The sequence below is a fragment of the Pipra filicauda genome, unplaced genomic scaffold (assembly GCF_003945595.2).
Source record: "Pipra filicauda isolate LSUMZ 115617 unplaced genomic scaffold, ASM394559v2 scaffold96_size2947999_pilon, whole genome shotgun sequence".
In the NCBI taxonomy this organism is placed as follows: domain Eukaryota; kingdom Metazoa; phylum Chordata; class Aves; order Passeriformes; family Pipridae; genus Pipra; species Pipra filicauda.
In genome coordinates, this window is record NW_024105164.1 from 2710181 (window position 1) to 2732980 (window position 22800).

At 38.2% G+C, this 22800-nt stretch overlaps 1 protein-coding gene across 5 annotated transcripts in view; it reads left to right on the forward strand.

Moving 5' to 3' along the window:
• The window catches only part of SEC24C (SEC24 homolog C, COPII coat complex component), a 38816-nt gene that overhangs the window by 5849 nt on the left and 10167 nt on the right, over positions 1–22800 (forward strand). For 2 of the 5 annotated variants that reach the window (XM_027719882.2, XM_027719883.2), the window contains exons 2-14: positions 1824–2026; positions 4961–5047; positions 7488–7629; positions 8516–8694; positions 9903–10352; positions 11660–11790; positions 12992–13060; positions 14806–14917; positions 15755–15882; positions 18476–18614; positions 20500–20615; positions 21775–21899; positions 22159–22350. In XM_027719882.2, the coding sequence (XP_027575683.2) occupies positions 1852–2026; positions 4961–5047; positions 7488–7629; positions 8516–8694; positions 9903–10352; positions 11660–11790; positions 12992–13060; positions 14806–14917; positions 15755–15882; positions 18476–18614; positions 20500–20615; positions 21775–21899; positions 22159–22350 (2045 nt within the window). In that variant the 5' untranslated portion in view covers positions 1824–1851. The remainder of the gene's footprint in view (positions 1–1823; positions 2027–4960; positions 5048–7487; positions 7630–8515; positions 8695–9902; positions 10353–11659; positions 11791–12991; positions 13061–14805; positions 14918–15754; positions 15883–18475; positions 18615–20499; positions 20616–21774; positions 21900–22158; positions 22351–22800) is intronic. The other 3 variants (XM_027719899.2, XM_027719906.2, XM_027719914.2) reach the window with 3 other exon arrangements.

Below are 22800 nucleotides of genomic sequence, written 5' to 3' on the forward strand. Positions count from 1 at the left end.
TGTAAGCTATTGCAAATGACATATTGCTTTCAAGAGCAAATTACCTTTAAATATTTAGATGAGTTATTTTTCTAAACAAAAGCCCTATCTTTACCTTTATACAGAAATGTAAAACTTCATTTCCTTTCAGAAAGTTTAATATCTAATTTCAGAGTAAACATTAGCAGTTTTAGTATTGACATTTGTCATGTTTACTAGCTATAGGAGGTTAAATGTAGTTTTTATGTTTTCTGCTAGCTTTTTTTTCTGTAAATAATTAGATTGCTCTGTTGTGATTTCTGTAGTTTGCCTTTATTATATGTTTGGATCTGAAAGAATTCCTTCATGCAGGTTATTCTTACAGAACTGTAGTTCCTTTAGTACATTTTCTATACAACTGTGGTACCACTTGCTGAAATAATTCTTTGGCATCATATTTTTGGTAATGTAGAGAACCAACCTTAGCATTGTTTGGCATAGGCTAATCAGTGTGTAGGCAAACCAGCTTGGGTATTTGTTAACTGCTTGAGTTAAACTGTAGATTCCTTGTAGGGTTTTGCCTCAACTGTCTGGTGGCTGTTGCAGCTGTGTCTCCTCTGTGTTAAGATTTACTGCATATCTTTAACACACAAGTTCATTATACTGTTTGGAGAAAAGTAGGAGGGCAACATTAGTTTTTTTGCTTTAACTGTACCTTGCATTTTTATATAAACTGAAGTTTTTTAGTAAATAATTTAATTGTGTTAAATACTTCTCTTCACAGTGTTAGTGTAGATAGTCTTAGCTGAATAGGATAACAGTGACATATGGAGTGTGCAAAGGAGTATGGGAAATGCAAAATATTCCTATGAGAAACACAGGATGAAGGAATCTCCTGCCCATGAAATTATCTCCTTAATTCTCCACAACTGGAGGGCACTGTGGCTTATCTGCCTGCTTGATACCCTGGTTTTGTAAGAATTGCCTGCTTGATTTCGGGGTCTTGCAATGACATTTCTGTTTTTCTCTTTATAAAAGCAGGTCAGTCTCTTTATATGAGTTAGGGGAATTGGGAGTCTGTCTGTTCAGCTAGATTTCTTGCATAAGTTTGCTAAGAAATGTCTCTCCTGTCTCCAATGCTCTGTGTCAGGTCTTACACTTTTGTGTAACTCCTTTAGTGCCATCTTTGCCTGTGATGATTTTCCATTTTGAACAGCTTTCTTAAGTGAACGTTCTGACTTCGGAATATCTTCCTTTTCTAAAATTTATGTACATAACAAGGACTTTAAATAATCTATTGTTAAAAAAAAAAAAGGCTAGAGCCCCCATGTTGGTCCTGTTTTAGATTCTATCAAACACTTGCAGCAGCTGCTTTTGTGGATGCTGATGTGTGTGTTGCTTGTAGCAAGGAAATGTGATCCAGTAAACTAACATAGAGGTGAAAGCTGAACTTGTTCAGTGTTATGTTAAGGAATCACTCATCTATGTCATGAAATCTATTTTCTGTTGGTCTGATACTCTGTGAGGTGGCAGTAGTTCATAAGGTTTCTCAGGAAGCTTGATAATAATCTGCTGTGGAATAGCAAATGATGGTACTGTTATCTTAGATGATGATCACAAGTCTAACCAGGAGGAAGCACTGAAAAAGTCAATTAGAAAACACAGTTTCTGAAAATACAGGTTTTTAACTAGCTCTTGTAAAGCATTTATCTTACTTGAAAAAATTGCTGTGCAAGAGTAAATTACCGTTAATGTTTTACCTTCCCAAATATCTTAGGAGCTCTCATTTATGTGAAAACGGTAAGGAAGTCAGCCAGTTTGGTTTTATGTCTGCTAAAAGCCATTTTCCCCCCTCCTTTTTGCAGGTGAGATTAGTTTGGGGATGTGAATACAATGAGTGTAAACCAGCAAGCTCACACGGGGCCTCCTTACGGGCAACCTCAGCCTGGATATCAGGGATACCAGCAGCCTGCCTACGGAGGACAGTCATTGCCAGGGGTTCCTCGGTCGCAGTATGGAGCTTATAATGGTCCGATGCCAGAATATCAACAGCCAGTCCCTCCACAAGGTACTTCTCAGTCAATACTTTTAAGATTGATAACCTGTGAATTGTGGTGTGCGTGCCTTTTTTTTCTGTATGCTTCCTATTGTAAGTCTTTTTTGTGGTAGCAATTATCTTTTTTTCTGTATGTTACTTACACGATGTTAAAAATCATGTTCTTCTGTGTTCTGAGGTTACTGTTCTGTCACTTGTCCAGTTTAGTAAGGCTTACTCTTGTTTTTAATAGCTCATAAAATTAACAAGCTGAGAAACAACCTGCTTTTCTCTGTATGTCTGTGCCCCCGTGGTACTGGAGTACTTGACTTGAGCAGTCTTCCTGATGAGGTTGTGAGCAGTTAGGGGCTGCAACAGATTTATAATTGAGAGTGCCTTACGTTATTACATAGAAAGATCTGCACTCCATCCTGAAAGATTAAGACATACAACTCTAGGCAGAAAGTGCATTTGGAACTATTTTCTCTAATGCCTTTCAACTCAATAGACAGTTTTGTGGACATGTGGCAAGCTTATGTGTTCCAGAATTTCACTGATTCTGCGGGATCATAGCCCTTGTTATTTTTGTTTGTTAGAAAAAAAGGAAGTAGTTCAACTTTTGTTCTCCTGTTTTCAAAAGAAATGCTGACTTAAAATTATTAGAGAAATTTGTGAGTTTTTGTTTTCAAGTACTTGAATTGCTTTGAGAAATTAATAGTGACTTTAACATATGAAATGTAGAGGAGAAAATACTGTTGCTTTGATGGAAGTGTGTCTGCCTTTTCAAATCGTGGCGATGAATTCAGTTTTGCTGAAATAAGCACAACATGAACTTAAAAATGTTCATTTGGATTTCAGATGGGTATTCTAAGGTAATAAGGACTATGCTGATCATGCTAAGTCTCCATATTATTCCCCCCTACAAGTACATCTTGAATCTTTTGCAACTTACTGAATTTTAAAGCAGATTCAATGAGAAGGATAGAACAACAGAAGTACCTGTAGTTCTCTTGAAACTAACGGAAGTGGGAAACTGAAATTTGGGTGCTGAATAAATACGCTGTGGGACTTTTGTCTGGAGTTAGTAGGGTAATGAAGAAGAGTTAAGTGTGGTGTGGTTGCTCCATCTTCCTTTCCTTTCCTTAATCCTCTTCCTCCCATGCTCTCAATAAATCTCTTCCAACAGCACTTTTAATCTGAGAGTTCTGAGCTAATTTCACAAAGGGTTTAAATTCCTATAAAAGTAGTGAAAATCAGCTCTGAGCAGAGGAAAGAAACTCTGTGTCCTGGGAAGGCAGAGGCAGAGCTCTTAAGCATTGAGTGCTCTGTTTGGCTCCTCACTGTAGCCATTGTTTCCTGTCCGGTGGAAGGAATGGGGAGAAATTGGACTTGCTTTAGTGGCGGAGGGAAGGGAATTCAAGAAGAACAAAAATTAGTACAGATTTGGAAAAGTTTCATCAGTGCAGCTATTTATAAAAAACAGGTTTTGGCTGTTAGCAATACGAAGAATGTTTGGGGTGTTTTTGAAAAGAAACTGATGAGCATCTTCCATCAGATACTTCAAGAATTTTTAGATTTTACATGCGTTGCATTTATTTTTAAGATAATTAACTTTTTTCTTCTGGATTATTTCTGGTTTGCCTTTTTAAATTTTGGAACAGGAAAAATGTGGTTCATGACAGCTCAGTAAGGACATACCTAGATACCTTGGTAACATTCATATAAACTTGTGCAGATAAAAAATGCAGGCTTTGTTTGTGCCAGTAATGACGGAAGATGGTGTGACGTTGAGGGCAACAAGATGGTCTCACTTGGACAACAAAACTGTATTGCACTACTCAAGTTGTGTCTCATGTACTTTATTAATATATCAGGCAAAGACCAACCATAGTTTGTGGAGATGTTTCTTCCATCTTTTCTGCTGAGACCATCCTTCCTGGAGTTAGCAGACTGTATTAGGGAAATCTCAGTTGTCAAGCTGTGCATTTTGAACCTGTTACTGCCCAGAATTCCTGTCTTTTGAAGGAAGGAATGTAAAATTCGGAGCACTAACACAACAGCAAGAAGTTGACTTGTGAGGGGCTGCTGAGTATGACATCCAGGTGGAAGTGAGAGTCAAACAAACAAGGTATTACCAGAGATAGCGGACGGGTGATAATAAAGATACTGACAGTTATCCTTTCTACCACCATCTCCATCAGATGTTTGTTGCAAGTCTTTGTAGCAAGACCTTTTGTAGCTGCATAATGTAGACGAGAGAGAATTAATTTCAGAGGTGCTAGAGCAGCAGGAATTTAGGGAACACTGAGGGGTGAAAGGAAAACTGCCAGTGTTATTCTGTGATCTCAAATTAGTTGTCTTAGGGATTTATTTTGAAAATAACAATAAAATTGCTTGGAGGACTGAGTGGAGAAGTGATGGGAACAGGTGCCAGCCTTAGTCAGGTAGTCTTTCTCATATGATTTATGTGACAATCCCTAACTCTTAACTAAATGGAATTGTGGGAATGCCGTGGCAGTGATGATAGTCTTTCTTGGGACCAGAAGTGGAGTGCTGTGGTGCTGTCTGAAAATAGCTGCTTCTTGCTGTGAGAGTGTTGAAAGAACCAGGACAATTTTGCCCCAGTCTTTCAGTTAGTCTATTTATTGGTTTCCTTCTGATGAGGTCATGCAGCTAAAAGTGCAAAGACAATTATCTGAATACCAGGAACAATTAGGCTGCGGCTGGATTGTTTTACTTTGTTTATGAAACTGTTAACACTTGTATTAGTGTAAAGACAGGAACTATGTTGGTAATATGTTATGCATGGTAGAACAGAGGGAATGTAGCTTAAGGAACAATGTGGTAAATGACATGAATTTTGGGTATATGATATTTTTTGCACTGTAGACTGTCCTTAGCATTGGAAACACTGTCTCTTGGTGCTTTCTCTCAGGCTTGATTTACTGGTGTATTCTGTCTTTCCAGGTTACTTTCCTTCCTTGGGGTTCCCTTCGAAGGGCTCTCCTGTATCTCTCAACTCTGACAGTTCTTCTCTTGCACCTAATTTCATAGGTAAATGGTGTCCTTTCTGTGGGAGTGTTTGTGCTGTCACTTCTTCTGTGCTAAGTTCCCATTTAATATGGATACTTATCTCAGAGGTGTGGGTACCTGATTATTCAGGCAGAGGTGGGTGGGACACTTCCCAATCTATTTGTAGGCAGCATTCCAGAAGCATAAATAGGATATGAAGAAATAATCCTAGTAGAAATCCCTTATGCATGCAGATTCATAGATAAAACCTGACTTATGACTAATGTTTTCTGAAGTCTAATTTCAAAAGCTGAATTGGCCCATTCAGGTTCTGTCAGGTAAAATCCTTAGTTTAAAAGAACGCAGTCTCCCACTTGAGAGGGAAAGTGAGGTTTGAAATGATAACATTGCAAAGAAGTGTTACTGGAAGTCATGAGATTTTTATAGCTTCTGCTTTCATTTAAGGGAAGAAACAAGTTTTTACCTCCTTGGCTATATTTAGAAACCAAATATATATTAGGAATAATTATGATTCGAAAAGCTGGGACTTGAATAAGGAAATATTTTTTCAAAACTAACAATCAAGATGTAAGAATTAGAAATGCTGCAAGAAATCGTATTGTATTTTTCCTTCTTTCCAACTAGTGGTATTTTGGAATAGCTATTTCTAGTGGTGTCCATTTGTTCAGAAGATTAGGATGTTGGAATTGAAGACCAGATAGTCTTGGGCCTTTGAGGAAAATCACAGGAATTTCCCATTTTGCTGTAACCTTGATTTTGAGGTCTGTGATGAGAAAGAGCAACATCTCAAAGATGTTGGAAGGGGAACTTGAGTATTCCTCAAGAATAATGAATCTTAGGCTAATAAACCATTAGATACCTATACTTGTTCAAGTGATTTTTTTTTTCAGTGTCTGTTCAAGCAGTCTGTGGTAATGGTTACAGAAGTATATTTGTGACAAGATTTAGAAAATGAATGCTTCCAAAGCTTTTTCTGAAGCAAACACATATTTGTCAAATGGTATGCCTGCTAAGTTTGAGGGGGAAAAATTTAACTTAATTTATATTTAAAAAAAAGGATCCCTCCAGAAATTGGATTAACTATGCCTTCAAAGACAAGAGCTGATAAGGCCAAATAGTTTACATGTACTATCAAAGGAAAGATATTGCACAATAGATGGTAATATATCAAATCAACTGGAAAGGTATCACAAAAGACATTCAGAAAAAACATACAAATGGTTAGAGATCAGGAAATGCTTAGCTAGAGAAACAGTAAGAAAAAGGTGCTGTAATAGTAGTTTAGAAAAGACAAGATTTAATGAGAGGAAGGTATATAAAAATAATAAGTGTCTCTAGGAGTAATTAAATCCTAAGTCTCAAAATGAAGGACGGGGGAGGTTTAGTAATAAAGAAAAGAATGCAAAAAATTATGGGTTATTCATGCAAGGCCTAGTTAATTCCTTCCTTGACTCTACATCCCCAAGCTTTCTGAGAATTGCATGTAGCAGATAGGAGGTTTCAACTCATGTATTTTCATCTTGCTTTGGGGTATAACTTAGCTGTAGAATTGAGAAATGGCTCCCCCTATTTCCTGTTTCGTTATGGTTCCTCACAAGGAGGCTTCTGAGTCCCTTTTAAACTTGCCTTGCTGGTCACTGTCAGTGGCACAACAGTGTGTGCAGCCCTGGTCTCACGGGGCAGCTTATTTAGTCATCTGTGCTTAATGATACCCCATGCATGAAATAGGTTCCTTTGTGGTTAGCACACGTGGTCATACAGTTGTTCTAATTATCAATATTGTTAACATAGTATTATTAAAGTAGAAGTTCATATTCTCTTTCTTGGAAGTAGGAACTGCAGTTGGTCTGCTGGTATTGTATCCAATATTGTGCCCTCTGTAGAAAGACCGATTTCTGAGGCAAATATGTTTGGGCTGTGACTGAAGCAGCTCAGTCTGAAAGATGGGAAAGTATTTGTGTTAGCCTTCAACCTTGAGAGACTGTAAAGAACAATCTGTGGTGGCTCTCATTATGTTATATATGAACACAATTAGTCAAATGTAACTTTTGAAAACTGAATCTACTTGCATAACCTGCTTACCTTACAAGTAGGGAAAACTGACCTGTAATGAACATTAGGTTCCATGTGAATACTTTTCTTGGTCTGGATAAAAATAATTGGACTTGGAGGGGGAAGAATTCAGTAACTTACTGACAAGATGCTTTTTTTTCTTCATAAAAGATGGAGTTGTCTTTTGAAGACCCTCCATAGCACATATTTCTCTGCTTGATCTGTGTGGAGATGGTAACCAGTGACACTGACTAAAAATATTTGTGCTTTCATTTTTGCTACTTCTAATATAGCTGTATAAATGGATTATTATACAACAATTCTGCACTGGGATTTTCATGGTAGTTGGTTCAAGTCCTTGTTTCTGTAGTTTGTGATAGTTTAATTTTTTTTTTCCTTATATCTGTAGGTTCATTAAGAGCCCCACCAACATCTGGAGCTCCCCCTCCAGCCTCTGGAGCATCTCATCCTTCTGGCCACCTGGCATACAGTCAGTTTGAACATGGAGATGTGCAGAATGGGATTCCAGCCTCAGCAGCCCCGATGCAGAGGTACATACAAGAAGAGCAAATTGTAACAAAATCCTGCCCTAGTTGACCTATGCTAGGTCTAGACCTTTTAGATCTAGAGCAAACTAAATACCTTGGTTTTTTTCTCTGGTGGATATTAACTTTCTTCATTACCTTGTTACTGTTTTGGAACAAGATTATGTGTTAGAAAATAAGTATCTCTGGAGATTAAAAACTTCTGGAAGGGTATAAGCAAATGTCACTGACTGATCAGAGCCGCTTCTCCTCCAAAGACTTTTTGTGGTAGTCATTTTCCCCTGAAAAAAAGTTCTGATTCCCATAATCTGTTTTGTCTTAAAACTATTGCATCCACACAGCCATAGTGTTTGATTCCTTGGCAGTGTGAATTGATCTCTGGAGCATGTTGCTGTCACTGCTGACTAATTTCTTAGTATTGATTCTATTCCGAGTCCTCTTCTGTCCATTACAGATCCCTGAGTTATCTTCAACTAAAGCTCTTCAGTATCTTCTCCAGAAAGACACTGCCATTACCTCAGTGGTGAAAGGGCAACAGTCCTGCAAAGTCCAAATCTTTTGAGGAAAAGAGCATTTTTTACATAGCTGTGCAGGCCTTACTATTGCTCACCCTATAGACTCCATTGCAGCGTTTCTGATTTGTTGTGGTAAAGAAAATGGAATTCACAAAAATATAGAATTTGTATTTTAAGAGCTAATAGATTTTTTTGATGAAAGGGATTCAGATCCTTGCAGGATATGTAATTATTTTTCCAAAACTGAGTTACAGTGCTTCATGTATATAATTAAGACCCAGTGAGTGTTTATTTGGTAGAACAATTTTAAAAGACACAGAGAATGGTAACATCTTGTATAATGAGGAATCAGTTAAGTTTATCATCTTCCTTCCCAGGCCACCTGCTTCCCAGCCGTTCCTGCCAGGCTCAGGATCCACGCCTGTCAGCCAGCCGTCTGCGTTCCAGCAATATGGGCCCCCCCCAGCCAGCGTGCAGCAGCTCAGCAATCACATGGCAGGGATGACAATTGGCACTGCTACAGCCTCTGCTCCTCCCCCAGCTGGACTGGGATATGGTAAGGTTTCCTGGCTACAGAAATTTGCTATTGATTTTCGGTTTTGCTGGTAATTTAGTAAAAGATTTTTTCTTGTCAATGATTCATTGCCATATGGTTATGGGAGTTGCCTGTGTGTTGATATCTGCCATAGTAAATAGTAGTTTTCTTAACTAATAATGTCATAATAGGGGAAAACTGAACTGAGACCATTGTAGGGGACAGTGCAGGAAGCACTGCTGGACCTAAATAGCAAAGGAGAGTATCAGCTGTCCCTAAGTAAGCTGTTGGAGAGTCTACATGCCTTGCTACTGCTGTGCAGCAGCCCATTCAAAACAAACAAACAATAAAACAGAGAAGGGACCCCATAAATCACAAAGGGCTGAAATCACTCTGAATGATTCTGTGAAGGGTTCTGCTGGAAGTCAAGAAGAAACTTACTTAAACAGTATAAACTGAATTAACAGTATAAATTGAATTTAGATATATGGTTCTATTGTATTAGATCTACAATCTCATTGCTATAGATTACAATACTTTTCTTGAATTGAAGACTAGAGTTTTGTCTTTAGTATATGTAAGCTGGATTGACTACACTTTTTTTAAATTGTTTTGCTAAGTACTTTTTAACAAGCATCTTGTATTGTAAGGCAAATTTTACAGGAAAATTTGGAGTAGATAGGGAAATGCAGATTTCTTCAGCTTTTTGGCAATGTGCGTTTGTCAAAAATTATCCTCAGAAATAGTACAGTGGTGAATACAGATGGCGATAGTTTCATGCTGTTAAAACCAAAAAGCTCAAAACCATTCTTCATCTACAGGCTTCAAGTGTGGAGTGTGGAGTTAGAGACAGAAACTTATTTTAGTTCAAGAAGTTCATAGATAGACTTGTGGTGGTTCTTGTTTTGTATATTCCTGGCTTTGCTCCTTTTTTCTGGCCCTGAATCCTGAAATGTATTCTGATTATGTAAAATAAGCAGCTCAGACTTTGAGAGAGAAAACAATGAAAGAATTACCAAGTTTCAGATCCTTTGAAGGAGTTTCAGCTCTCAGATCAATCTAGGAGGATGGTCACTTAAGGTTTGTCTCTGCTAGTATTGGAAAATCGATCTGAAGATGAGAAAGTGGTAGACCTGTCTAGGTAATCTAGAGCAAATGGGTCTTGCTTGCATCTTAATTGTCTTGAGGATAGGAGAAAATGGTATTATATCTTCTTTTATTCTTACCAGGTCCCCCAACATCGGTTCCCCCAGTCTCAGGAAGCTTTAGTCCACCAGGATCTGGTCTCTACACACCTTACTCTGCGACCCAAGGACCCCCTCCTACCAGTGTGCCTCAGGGTCTTCCTGTGGCACAGCCTCCATTTCCTGGTCAGACAGTATCAACTCAGCGCCTACCTACTCAAGTCCCTGGTTTTGCCCCACCTCCCCCTTCTACAGGGGTTGGACCTTCCTCTTACCCTCCCACCACAGGTGCCCCAAGGCCACCTGCCATGCCAGGCCCACCACTGCCTGGGCAGACCCTTGCTGGACCACCGTCATCCCAGCCCAACCATGTAACCTCACCACCACCTCCAGCAGCTCTGGCAGGGCTGCACCCTGGGCCTCCCATGAGTGGCCTCCATGGACCGCCTCCTCCCACTCATCCTCCTCAGCCAGGATACCAAATGCAGCAGAATGGTGAGTATTCCTAGTGGCGGAATTTTAAGTTACGCGTTCTCTGCATTCTGCAAACTGAGAACTAAATTTCGGGTTTGTTACTTGGCTCCTGGCTGCACTTCAGCACTTCTCTCCTGTTTCCCTGTGCTCATGTCTAAGATAAACAATAGCATGTGTCATTCTAAGATACTTTATCATACAGATGTTAATCAGATTAATGTAACTAAAGGAATCCTAGCTTACTTGACCAAAACCTTGTTTAGTAATTAGTGCCATAATAATACCAGCATTTGTTATCAAAATTTTATTATGGACTTTAACTTGATATCTGCAACCTCATCTGTTAAAAAATAGACATCTAAATACCGAAAAGCCTTATTTTTTATTTTTTAAATTGGTGGCGCTGTGCATATACAATGTATATGAGAGCAGCTGTTGAACATTGAAAAAGGAGTCGCTATGTTTTCTCCTTTAATTCACATAACTGTATTTTGCTCCTTGTAGCAGCTTGCACATCTTGAATATGCTTAGAAGTAAGACCAGATAAGCTTTCTGAATTATCAACAGTTTTGGCTGGTTTTGAATCAATAACACCTACAGATAGATAGGATAAAGTAATCCTGTGCAAATGTTAGGATTGAGAATCCCATCCCCCACGCAGTTTTGCACAACTGGCCAGGTAAATTACTTAAACATATCTGTCCAAATTCCTATAAATGCAAAAATACTCATGGGTTAAATCATGCTGTTATTCTGTAAGTGACTGGAATTGTCTAAAATAATGTGAAATAACTACAAGTAGTTACAAAACAAAAGAGAAAATCACACATTAACCTATTACTGTAACCTCAGACCAGCCAAAACTGCCCAAGTCAACTCCTTGCATATCTTTGATTGGAAGAATTAGAGGTCATCCACTGGCTTATTTGGCTGTTTTGTGTGCACTTTCTATTAGACAGTTCTGCATTTAAATGTTCGTAGTGCGTGAATTTAATGTGTATTGTAATCATATTACTCTAAAAATAGTTACATTGGTGTGCTGGTTTTGGCTGAGGTAGAGTTAATAGAGTTCAGACTGAAAATGTGTGTTTCTTTAAGTCTAGTTTTGAGTACTGTATCCATCAGTTTATTGGATTGTTGGTAGAGATGTACGGATGTAAGCTGAAACACTGTGACAAATATGTTTAATCCTAATTAACTGAAAAGCACATAACTTTGTTGTTCTTTAGGGTTTTTTTTTTATAATGGCAGGAAAAGTGGGAAGTGCCTAACGAGGTAACACCTAGCATTAAACCCCTCTTTGATCCTGATGTTCCTTTCTTGTTAAGGTTCCTTCGGGCAGGTGAGGGGTCCCCAACCAAACTATGGAGGAGCCTATCCAGGAACACCAAATTATGGAAGTCCACCTGGGCCACCACCTCCACCAAAACGCTTGGATCCGGATTCCATTCCTAGCCCTGTAAGCTTACCTGTTCTTACCAGCGTCACCTCTTCCATAGTGTGTTTGGACAAAACAGAACTGACAAAAACCAGAGCTGAAAACAAGCTGACAAAAACCTCGTTCTGAGGAACATCAATCTGTTTTCCTGCTCTACTTTTCTCTCTTATATCCATCTTCTTTTTTTTTATGAATAAGCCCACAGACAGTATTTTTCTTGGTGACTAAAGAGAGGCACTGCATATGGAAATCACTGCTCTAATTCCTCAGGTCTTTTTCTATACTGTGTTACCTTCTGAGAATCCTTGAGGGCTTTTATTAAGCTTGTTTCTCCATATCTGGATTCTTGCATTATGACTTTCCAAGGTGGACTAATTTTGGGTTTTGTGGTGACAGTCTGTGAACTGTATGATCCACATTTAAAATATGGTTAGTAGGAGGTGATCTTGGTGCTTTTCCTATAATCTGCCAAAAAGCTGGTTTGTGGTTTTTTGGGTCATGAAGTCATGATGCTATATCATTAAATTATGGACAGCTTCTCAAATTGGGATTATCTTTCAGTATGGAGGTTCTGAGAAAGGATGAGCAGTTATATGTAAAGCTTAGCAGTGATGACTAATATTAAGCCTGGCAGTATTATTGCCACTAGTCTACTGTGTTGTTCCTTCCACTGCTGCTGATGCTGTTCTCTACTTCAAAACTGTGAAAATAATTTAGTCTTGAGTTACATCTTAGATCTGATGTTTTTCAGAAGTTACTTCCACTCAAAAAGATTATCTGTTTAGACTCCAGGTTTATGTAAAGCTTATGACTGGTTTTTTTTGTAGAATATGTCTTGAATTGCTTGTCTGCCTTTCTTCTCTTCCACTAAATGGATCTCAAATGGCTTGTGTCAGTTGCCTTCATGTTAGCATGTTCTTAAGGCATAAATCCCCAGTTTCTAACCAAAATGAGCAGGTGAGCCCCTGCCTCTGTTAGCAGTGTGTTCAGAGCCCAAGCCCAATATCCTGGCAAGACAGGTTTTGGGGGCAGTGTATGCTGTAGAAGCTGATGTGTCCTGTTGCATGAACCAATATCCAAATGTATCTAATTCCAGTGCTACAGGTTTGGGTAGAGAGAAGTAACACTGTTACTTTTTGGTTTATTATTCTCTTTTCTTTCTTTCTTTCTTTTTTTTTTTTTTTTTTTTTTGTGGCACTCTTACTTTTTATTAAACAAAAAGCAACTTAATGAGCTGCCACCCCAGCAGAAACCCAGGCACAGAATAGACCCAGATGCAATTCCTAGTCCAGTAAGTGCTGTATATATGTCAATTGTAGTCTGTGTGTTGGTGACCATCTGTGCATGCCTGAAACCTGAACTTCACCTCGCTAACCCTACATCATTAATCCTTTACCCTTTCGGGCTGTCTTCTGTTTGCCTTATCAAAATGAGTAACACTACACATGAGGTTGTTAAAATCTTCTGTGATAAATGGTGAGGCAATAGAAAGCAGAGTGTTTCAGAAACAGATCATGAAGAATGTCTCCCCTTCTTTGTCTGATCTTTGGGATATCACCTTCATCAGATTCCAACTGGCATTTTCAGTGTAAGCCAATAGTATGAATGTGCATACAGTGTGTGTCTCATACACAGCATGAGCCTGTGGAGCCATGTTTTCTACCAGTCTGGATCAGAATTTGATTACTGTTCTTGTTGATACACCAGTATTGGGCCGGTGCTTTGAAGTTCTAAAATTGCAGATGAACTGTTTTGTTTTGATGTTAATTCCTGATATAAATCTTCTAGTCGCTTAGGATGAGGCATGGGGAGCTATAAACATTCTCTCATTATCTGTGCTCGTACAAAACCATTAAATTTTGAATTTGAAAATTTAATGTTTATGTTAGAGAATCTTACATAAAGAAATTAAAAAGCAGCTACCTTTTGGATGGGAAGAAAAACAAAGCACGTTTGGCTTTTTGTCACCCTGTGTTGCTTCTTCCTCATTTAGTCAAAGTTCATCATGTAACAGGTACCAGTGGTGAGATCACCAACATCAGTCAGTCTGTTGACTTTTAAAACGAGAATAGATTTATCCTAGAGTAATCACTGTCTGAAGCTCTGGGAGGCTTTCTGCTGGCAGCTTGCAATCCATAGTGAGAGAGTGCAAGTTCTGCCATGCTAACTTCTGCTTTTCAGAATTTACTGTAGGCAAAGGTATATGTGTTTGGTGGCAAAATAAGATCAGAAGAATGAATGTTAACTTTAATTCTTTCATTCAGTTATCACTATGGAAATACAGTTTAAACTGTGTACAACTAAATTCTCTGTCCTTAGGCAAAGGTCAGTGGATGTTTTAGTAGATTAAAACTGTTCAATAAATTTCCATTATCTTAAGCATATTTGCAATAATGAAGAATTTGAAATATTAAGAAATTTAAGATTTTTACAGGCTTTGAAGTTTAATTCATTGAAAAGTCTACTGAAACTTCACTTTCCATGTCCCCAGAATTCAAATCACAAACCCTTGAGCACTACAAAGTAATGAAGACTCCAACCTGAGCTTGCAAGCATGTCTTTAGATCAGAGTTACAATGATTAGAAATAAATGCATACTATGAAAATAGTGGGAACATAACAGAAAGAAAAAGCTATAGTCTATAGGTTACCTATAGACTTCAAATTGAGGATTACAGAAGCTTCTAATTTTAATTTGATTAGAATCATACAAGGGAATAGTACCAAAAATTCCTTTCTTGGTCTGAGTTTGGCTTTTATGAGTTCAGATCAGGCCTTAAAACATAAAATATGCTGCTACTAAGAATACTTAGGGAAAATTAGTATTTGCAGCTTGTAATTTATTGATAGTCATTAAGTATGTTTGAAATCAAACTGAGAGGTGACTGCTTGACAAAACCTACTTTCTTTAGACTTCTTATTTTTAGACATAGTAATGTTTTTTTCCAGTCCCCTTTTCATTGCCTTACAGATTTTGTACTTTACAGTACTTTGAAACCAAGCCTCTAAGTATTAACATGGTGTTTTCCAACATAGATTCAAGTGATTGAAGATGACAGAAGTAACCGTGGGTCAGAACCATTTGTCACTGGAGCGCGAGGGCAGGTCCCACCTCTCGTTACTACGAATTTCTTGGTCAAGGATCAAGGTAAATATTTTTCTTTTCCTAAACAAACAAAACGCAAACCCAAAAGAGTCAGTGACAGAACTGTCTGTGTCTTTAAAGGAAAAGTTTGCGGAATGATTTCTGTGCTGGGGATGTGTGTTTTACCAACAGAAGCTTAGTTTCAGGTGCTGTGTTGATTTGATCTCAGTTTAGGTTCTCCTGATTGTTTGGTAGCTAGTAATCAATTTGCAGGTAAAAAATGTTTTCCAAGGCAGATACCTAGGACCAGTATTAGCAGAGATATCAGAAAGCAGCAAGTGAAGCTTCTTCTGGAGAGCAATATGAACACAGTTCAGAACTGAAGTTTGCTATCAATATCATTAGAATGGGATGGGGAAACTTTATTTTTTAAAATCAAGTGGAATGTAAATAGAGAAACAATATTTCACCTTCTAATCTCCCACAATTTTTTTGAGTTTTAAAGTTCCAGAAAAAAATGCAGAATCTGATTCTATGATCAAGTGTTTTACTCTTCAGCCAAAATTACAAAATCAAGCAGTAGAAAAGTTTGAGTAGAGTTTTCTGTCTACAGTATGTTTGTCTGCAAAAAGAGTGAAACAGGAATGCCTTTTTAGAGGTATAGGTTGATGGGGAGTCAAGTTCATTTGTTTTCAGTTAAGAACTTCTATTATATGTAGTTAATCATAAAGAGGTATTTTATTTGAATTCAGGTTTCCATAGATTGAAACTGATTGTTTAGATAAGCTCGTAATATCTGTCTGTGGCTTGACAGCACAACTGAAGGTATCTTTGTTTCTGCTCTTGAATATAAACTTAACTTGTACTGAAATTTGTGGGGATTTTTTATTTGTCCCCCAGGTAATGCAAGCCCTCGCTACATAAGATGCACATCTTACAATATTCCCTGCACCTCTGATATGGCCAAACAGTCCCAAGTTCCCCTCGCTGCCGTCATAAAGCCGCTGGCTACTCTGCCGCCGGAGGAGGTGAGAGCTGGGGGGGGGTTACACGTGCCCTGCAGGTACTCAGAACTCGCCAGGAGAATGCTGTTAGATGACAGCATTTAACAGATGTGTTGAGAGAGCATGGTTAGGTAATGAAGACTAGGTAAACCTTGATTCTCCAACAGGTGTGTGATAGAGATCTGTAAAGCAGAAGAATGCTGTGTTTAAAACATTTAATATTTTGATTGCTGTGATAATTTCAGCATTTTTGCAGTAGTTGTCAAGCACTGTGACTAAATAACCAAAATACTAGGATGGTCACAAAGGCATACACTTAATCTAATTTCAGTTTCTTTCTTAGTCTAAAGTATTTAAATGGCTACTAATCACAGGTGTGAAGTCTTTTCTAGAATGCCAAGTTGTGCAGTTAGGGGAGAATGTATGAAACAGCACTGGTTAAGCTGCCTAGTGTGCGTGCACAGCACTGTGGGATGACAGCACAGCACTGAGTATGGGGCACTGCTGAACTGCACTTGTGTTTCTGCCCTTCCCTCTACAGCACTTATTTCCTTCTAGGTGTAATGTGTGGTTGGTTAGCCTTTTACCCACTCACGTTTGGTTGCTGAGAACATGAAAGCTTCAAGACTATTACAGAATTAGACATTTTGTTTAATAGTCTAAATGCTCTGGCTGCTGTGTGGTGTTAGCCTGCTTGGAGCAGTGTCGTAAAGACAAATAGCCTCATTAAATTTGGATACATATGTCTGCTGTGTTCTGTGCTCTGATAAACCTAAGTTTAGCATCTGCTGAGGAAAGCAATTTTGTCTGGGCTTTTAAGGGTGTTTTTTCCTGTTGCATTTTATTAGTGTTCCTAAACTATGGTTTGAATTTCAAAAACTGGTCTGTGATAAAACTGAGCTGTGGCTGAAGTTTAAAAGGAGCACAGAAGGAGAATGTGGTCTTATCTGAGAAACTTGGAACTGCACATGGAGCTGCGTGTTTTCAGAGAAGCTTTAGAAATAACAAGTTGTTCGGCCTTCTGGTGTGTTTAGGCTTTGAACAAACACTTGTGGTATCCAGAAAAAAACATGGCTAGGATCAGAAAATTGCTCTGGAGACCAGTCAGCTTCTACTATTTGGAAGTTCTTTATGTTGAGGGCAAACTCCCTGTGGAGGGGCCTTTCCAACAGATGAAGACTCAACTGTTCAAAGCAATAAGACTGTAAATAGAGCTAAAGCTTTACATAGCAGTAATGAGAGGATAAATGTCTCATGAAAATAATACCTCATGAAACTATAGCATTCAGATAAGTCTAGAATATGTAAAAATTTAGGACCTGGTTGCCAAATACAGGACCTTTGCCCTACGTTAATGCAACGTTCAGAAAACCAAGCTTGAGGCTTTGGGAAGAAGTATCTCTGTGTCTTCTGGGAGTAAGTGGCTAGTAACAAGTTATGCATAGCACTGCATGTTTACAGCAACTTTGTAGTTTGCTTGCATGTCACAGAGGGGAGAGGCTGAGGAAAAAGGCTGATTGTGTTGAAGTACAATACCAACATTGCCTGCCATTCCGAAAATTTCAAAATTTGTTTCCTCTGAAGAGGTCAGCCTGGGCTATAGGAAATGAGAAGCTCTGGCTGTAAAACCATTGTACTGTCAATAAATGACTAGTGAGGTTGAATGAAAGATGTGACACATCTGTGGCATGAAGAGAAAAGTGACTGGAGCATTTGTTCAACTCCTGCTCAGTGAATATATTGTCTATTAAACATGATCAGAGGTTTAGGGTAACTGAGAGAATTAAGACCAGACACCTTTACTGACAGAAAATTTTAAAAGAAGTAGTTAAACTTTCTTTTGAGCTACGTTCATGATTATGAAGGGTGCTTTGAGCTATGAATGCAACCTGTAACTTTTATGAGTTCTGTCTCAATCACTGTGAAGTGCTTCCTGCTCATTCTGATGATGAGAAACTGCAGAAGTTGCCAAGAATCTTATTCTGATTTAGATGCAAAAAGGTTATATTAGCAGTAATAGTTCAAAAATGGTATCACTACATAACATTTTTGATGACTTGCTGTACAGTGGGGTCAAGACAACAAGAACTTTTGAATTCATGGTTGGATTCAAAAATAAGTCTTATCAGGCAAAATTTTTAAGACAGATATTCTCTCTTCTTGAATGTATGCAATGACTGGCTTCGCTTTTGTTGAAAAGCTTGCTTTTTACAAGGGAAGGAGATAAGAGGTGAAGAGTTACATTTTTTTTTTTTTTAATTGTATGCTCACTCCCATGAGGTTATCACAGTCATTCTTTCAGTCTTTTTTGTACACTTGGGGTACATCTCTGCGGTGTGTTGCAGTCATGTTGTTCAGACAGGCTACTGACAAAGTGGGATAGCCCATTAATGACTCACCCACAAAGAACTGCTGTGCTAGAGCTTGAATTGGAAAGCATTTATGAAATACTTGTTCAGGCTTCTCTCATCCCCTGCACACTCTCCCACAGTTGCCAAAGTGTTAACTCCTATGCAGTGTACGGGGAGATAGTTTCAAGCTCTGCATTATGTATGGTCACTTTTTTCTCATCATTATGTGACCTTTCTTTTTATGTTTTTTTCTCCTGCTTCCACAGACCCTTCCTTATTTGGTAGACCATGGAGAATCCGGTCCTGTCCGATGTAATAGGTGCAAAGCTTACATGTGCCCTTTTATGCAATTCATTGAGGGTGGAAGGAGGTTCCAGTGTTGTTTCTGCAGCTGTGTCACTGAGGGTAAGATTTCTTCTGGAAATCAGTCTATAGGCTCTGTTGGAAAGGTCTTTGAACAAGATGCAGGCAAATAAATCTTTATCATGTTATGATCATTTATAATGAATACTCTGCTTTAGTGTGTGTCTGGTCTTGTAAAAAAATCATTATAAAGCGTGTTCAGTGCTCGGTTCTGAAATGATGTTCAAATTAGGTAGGTGCTTATGCATTGCAGTATTGTACCAAGTTTTTAATATGAGGTTTTTGTAGCATAATACCTGGTGGTTTGGAGAACTATTTATTGTATTTTCTTAGGGTATTTCATATCTATGTTTTTCTTTGATAGACTGAGATGAAGATATAGTCAGTAGCATGAGTTAGGATTATTTTTTTCCTCACAAAGCCTATTTAAACACTGCCTAGAGATGAGATTGCAGCTAACTCTGCTACAACTGAATAGGAGTGTTCAGTACAGGCCAGTACTCTTCTAAATTAATATAAAACGTGCTTCCTTTTAAGCACAATTCACAATCAGCTGCTCATAGCATGACATCTCTAGATTTGTTTTGAGGGCACAATGGAATGTAAGGTACAACAAACCTTACAATGATGTTTTCAGTGTTTCATTTGGTAACACTGATGGCTTTTAATGGACTGTTCTTACCACTTCAGTTATGCTGTACAGCTGGTTTTACTAACCAAAATGAGGATTAGAAATGGCTAACCTTAAAAACCAGTTTTATCTGGTGATTTTCAGCCTGTGTGCATTCCCTGTCCCTGCTCACTCAGCAGCTGTGTGAATGGCTGTACCTGTAACAACTGAGCAAAGGCAGAAAAGGGAGGGATGCTGAGAGACTGCTGATGAAAGCAATGCTGTGAAGATACAATGTAGTCGTACCTAAAACCTGAGGACAAATTTTGTTTCCTCTGCAAAAAACAGGCAATTAGTTTGTACCAGGTGTGTACTTGGAGAGAATAGTGATAGGTTCTTATATATAGTCTTAATGATATTACTTTTTGTTTTGAACTTTTGAAACTTTGAATGTTTAGAATAATTTAAATGTGGTGTATATGGTCATTACAGGTAACCTCATTTTATTCTCCCCTGAGCTATAGACAGCTATAGCTGGAATACATTTTGTCACCCTGGCAGTTCTGCAGGAGGGACTCTATGTCATGGTATTTCTTGGGGCACAATGGGAGTGCTTTGTTTCTGCAGCTGACTTTTGTAGGCAAAAACTGAGTTTTAATTATTACCCATTTTATTTTCTGATGCCTGGTACCAGCACAGAAGTACTGGGCGCTGGACATTCTTAATCCACCATAAGAAGTACCCTGTCTATTCTGATAAAAGGATTAGGGCAGCCTCTGCACACAACAGTGCCTGGAGGCTTTATTCTTGTGCAGCATGGGAAGGGAAGGAAAAAAACTAAGTCATATAGCAAAATAAGGAGCTTGGTATTTTAGTAAGCCTGACCTGAGTCAGTAATGTAATTTGTCAGCCTGTAATTTGCCTCAAACTCTATTTTAAGTCATTGTTACTACTTAGACGAGATGGTTATATTTTTCCTTTGAACTAAATCCTTCAGAATAATCCTAGAAGTGTGTTGTAGTGATGTTTCTGATATGAAATGTAAAATGAGAATGGAAAGGTGATTCAAGAAAAATACAACAGTGACTATACAGTGTGTCATCTGGTGTGCAAGACATCTGGAATAAGTTTATGTTTTTTTGCTTTACTGATGTTCCTAAATTGCAGTAATATTTTTTAGTAATACTTGTGTGCTAGCCCAGAGTGCTAGCTAACTTCCCTGGAGTTTTATTTGAAACAGCTGTTGTCATGTTGGCTCTCTAGTCACATTGTTTATCATGGGCATGTCACTGAACTTAATGACTTTTCTTTTCCCAGTGCCACCTCACTACTTCCAGCATTTGGATCATACTGGAAAGCGAGTAGACTTCTATGACCGACCTGAGTTGTCATTGGGGTCTTATGAGTTTCTAGCAACAGTTGACTATTGCAAGGTACAGTAGTATGTGTTTATTACTATATTTATTTTACTTTTAAATAAAAAGCCTATTTTCTGAAAAGTAAGAATGACATGAACTGTCTGGGACTGATTTCTATCTGGCAGAGATAATTAACAGCATTAATCCAACCCACTTTATTGTGTAAAATAACATGCTTATCTGCTTACTTCTCAAAGCAGAGGAAGTCCTGATCACACATGACGTAATATAATTTTATTAGAGCTGTCTCTCTTTTTTTTCTGGAGCCATATGAACAGCTATAGCTGCTGTTGCCTTAGGAATTCTACGGAAGGGACTCTTGTGCAGTAGTCCCTGGAGGGCAAAGGGGATTGTAGGAGAGATTCAAGATAAGTACAATACTAACTATGCAATGTGCCACCTGTTGCCTAAGGCAGACCTTACCTATTGAACTTAATTTCAAATACAGCCACAGTGGTTAAAAGCACAAGAATAGTGTCTAAATACATGTTATGAGAGCAGGTTTGCCTTTAAATTAAAGATTTAAATAATAATTAACTTCTAAGGAATAGGAAAAATATGTCCAAGATATTTATTCAAACAGCTTACATTTCTGCTGAAATATATGCTGGGAAAATAGAAGTCTAAATGTTGCAACTTTATACCGGTTGCCTTCTGATGCCTCAGCTTTACTTTGAGTTAAGAGAAAAAACCAATTATATTCTAATAGTATAAGAATAATTTTTTATTCAAACAAGATGCGATCTTCCCAGCTTTAAGAATGAAAAGGTTGCAGTTCTTGGAGAGGAAAATCTTTTGCTTTATATTGGTGAAATCACGTATAATGAGTCTGGTCAGATTCCAAAGTCTTGAGAACTGTCAGGAATCTTCCCTGTCTACTTTTGTGATCCAGCCTAGTCATGTAAATGGATGATTTAGTGATAACTAGACTGTTCTTCTCTGACCAGTGGTAAAATCAGTTTAGGGCATTTAATACCAGTCCATTTCAAGCACAATGTGATTACATGTCTGTTAGTTGGAAAAGAGTGGGAGAATGATCTGAAGAAACAGGTGCTGCTCATGAGTACAAAAGTACATAAAAGCTATTAAAGTTTTGACCAGTGTTTGTCTTAGAGAGCTGTTATGTGAGCTACGTTACATGGCAGTAATGTGATTTCATCCCCCTCTTCCACAGAATAACAAGTTTCCCAGTCCACCTGCTTTCATTTTCATGATTGATGTGTCTTACAATGCTGTGAAGAGTGGCTTAGTGAGGCTAATATGTGAAGAATTAAAGTCACTCCTAGATTACCTGCCCAGGTAGGTATATTATGAACTACTGTAGCCGGTAAAAATGGAGGATACTGTTACTTTTTTCTTTAAAAACCATAGAAATTAAGAAATTATTTGATAATCCTGTCAAGCTTTTCTCCGGAAAAGGACCAAACAGAACATTTTTCTTGATACCCTTCTGGGTGAAAATAAATTTTACTTCCATTTACTTTTCCCTTACTGTGTTGGATTATGTGTAATGGTTTCCCTTTCTACTTAGATGTGAAGGCAAGTGTATCTCTTACAGGGAAGGCAACATGGAAGAATCAGCCATTCGAGTAGGCTTTGTCACCTACAACAAAGTGTTACACTTCTATAACGTGAAGAGCTCTCTGGCACAGCCACAAATGATGGTTGTCTCAGATGTGGCAGATATGTTTGTGCCACTCCTGGATGGTTTTCTGGTGAACGTGAATGAGTCCAGGACAGTTATTACCAGGTAACATAAATTGATTTACAATGGTTGTAGTAAAATACTTGTATGGTAGATTCAAATGTTGTGTGCTTAACTGTTGTGTTACTCACCTAGAAGTCTCTCCATGTATTTTATTTAACTTCCTATACTCTTTGAGATTAAGCTGGCAAAGCAGGATGGCAAAATTCATGGGCTAAGGGTGTATTTGGCTCATAGTCCAGCGTATCAGAAAATATATATAAGGGAATTTAGTGCAGAAGGGCATTTCTGGGGAGAAGGGAAAACAAACACACACACAAAAAAAATAACTCACCCAAAGCAAAGCCACAACAAAACACAACTAGAATGATGCGGAGTGAAAGCCATAAGAATACTGAGTCACTGTCTTTAAGGCAACTGCTTAAATAATTGGAAACTGAGACAACAGTGGTGTCCAGTTTTGATTTTGTGGAGAAAATAGAGCAAATGGGATAG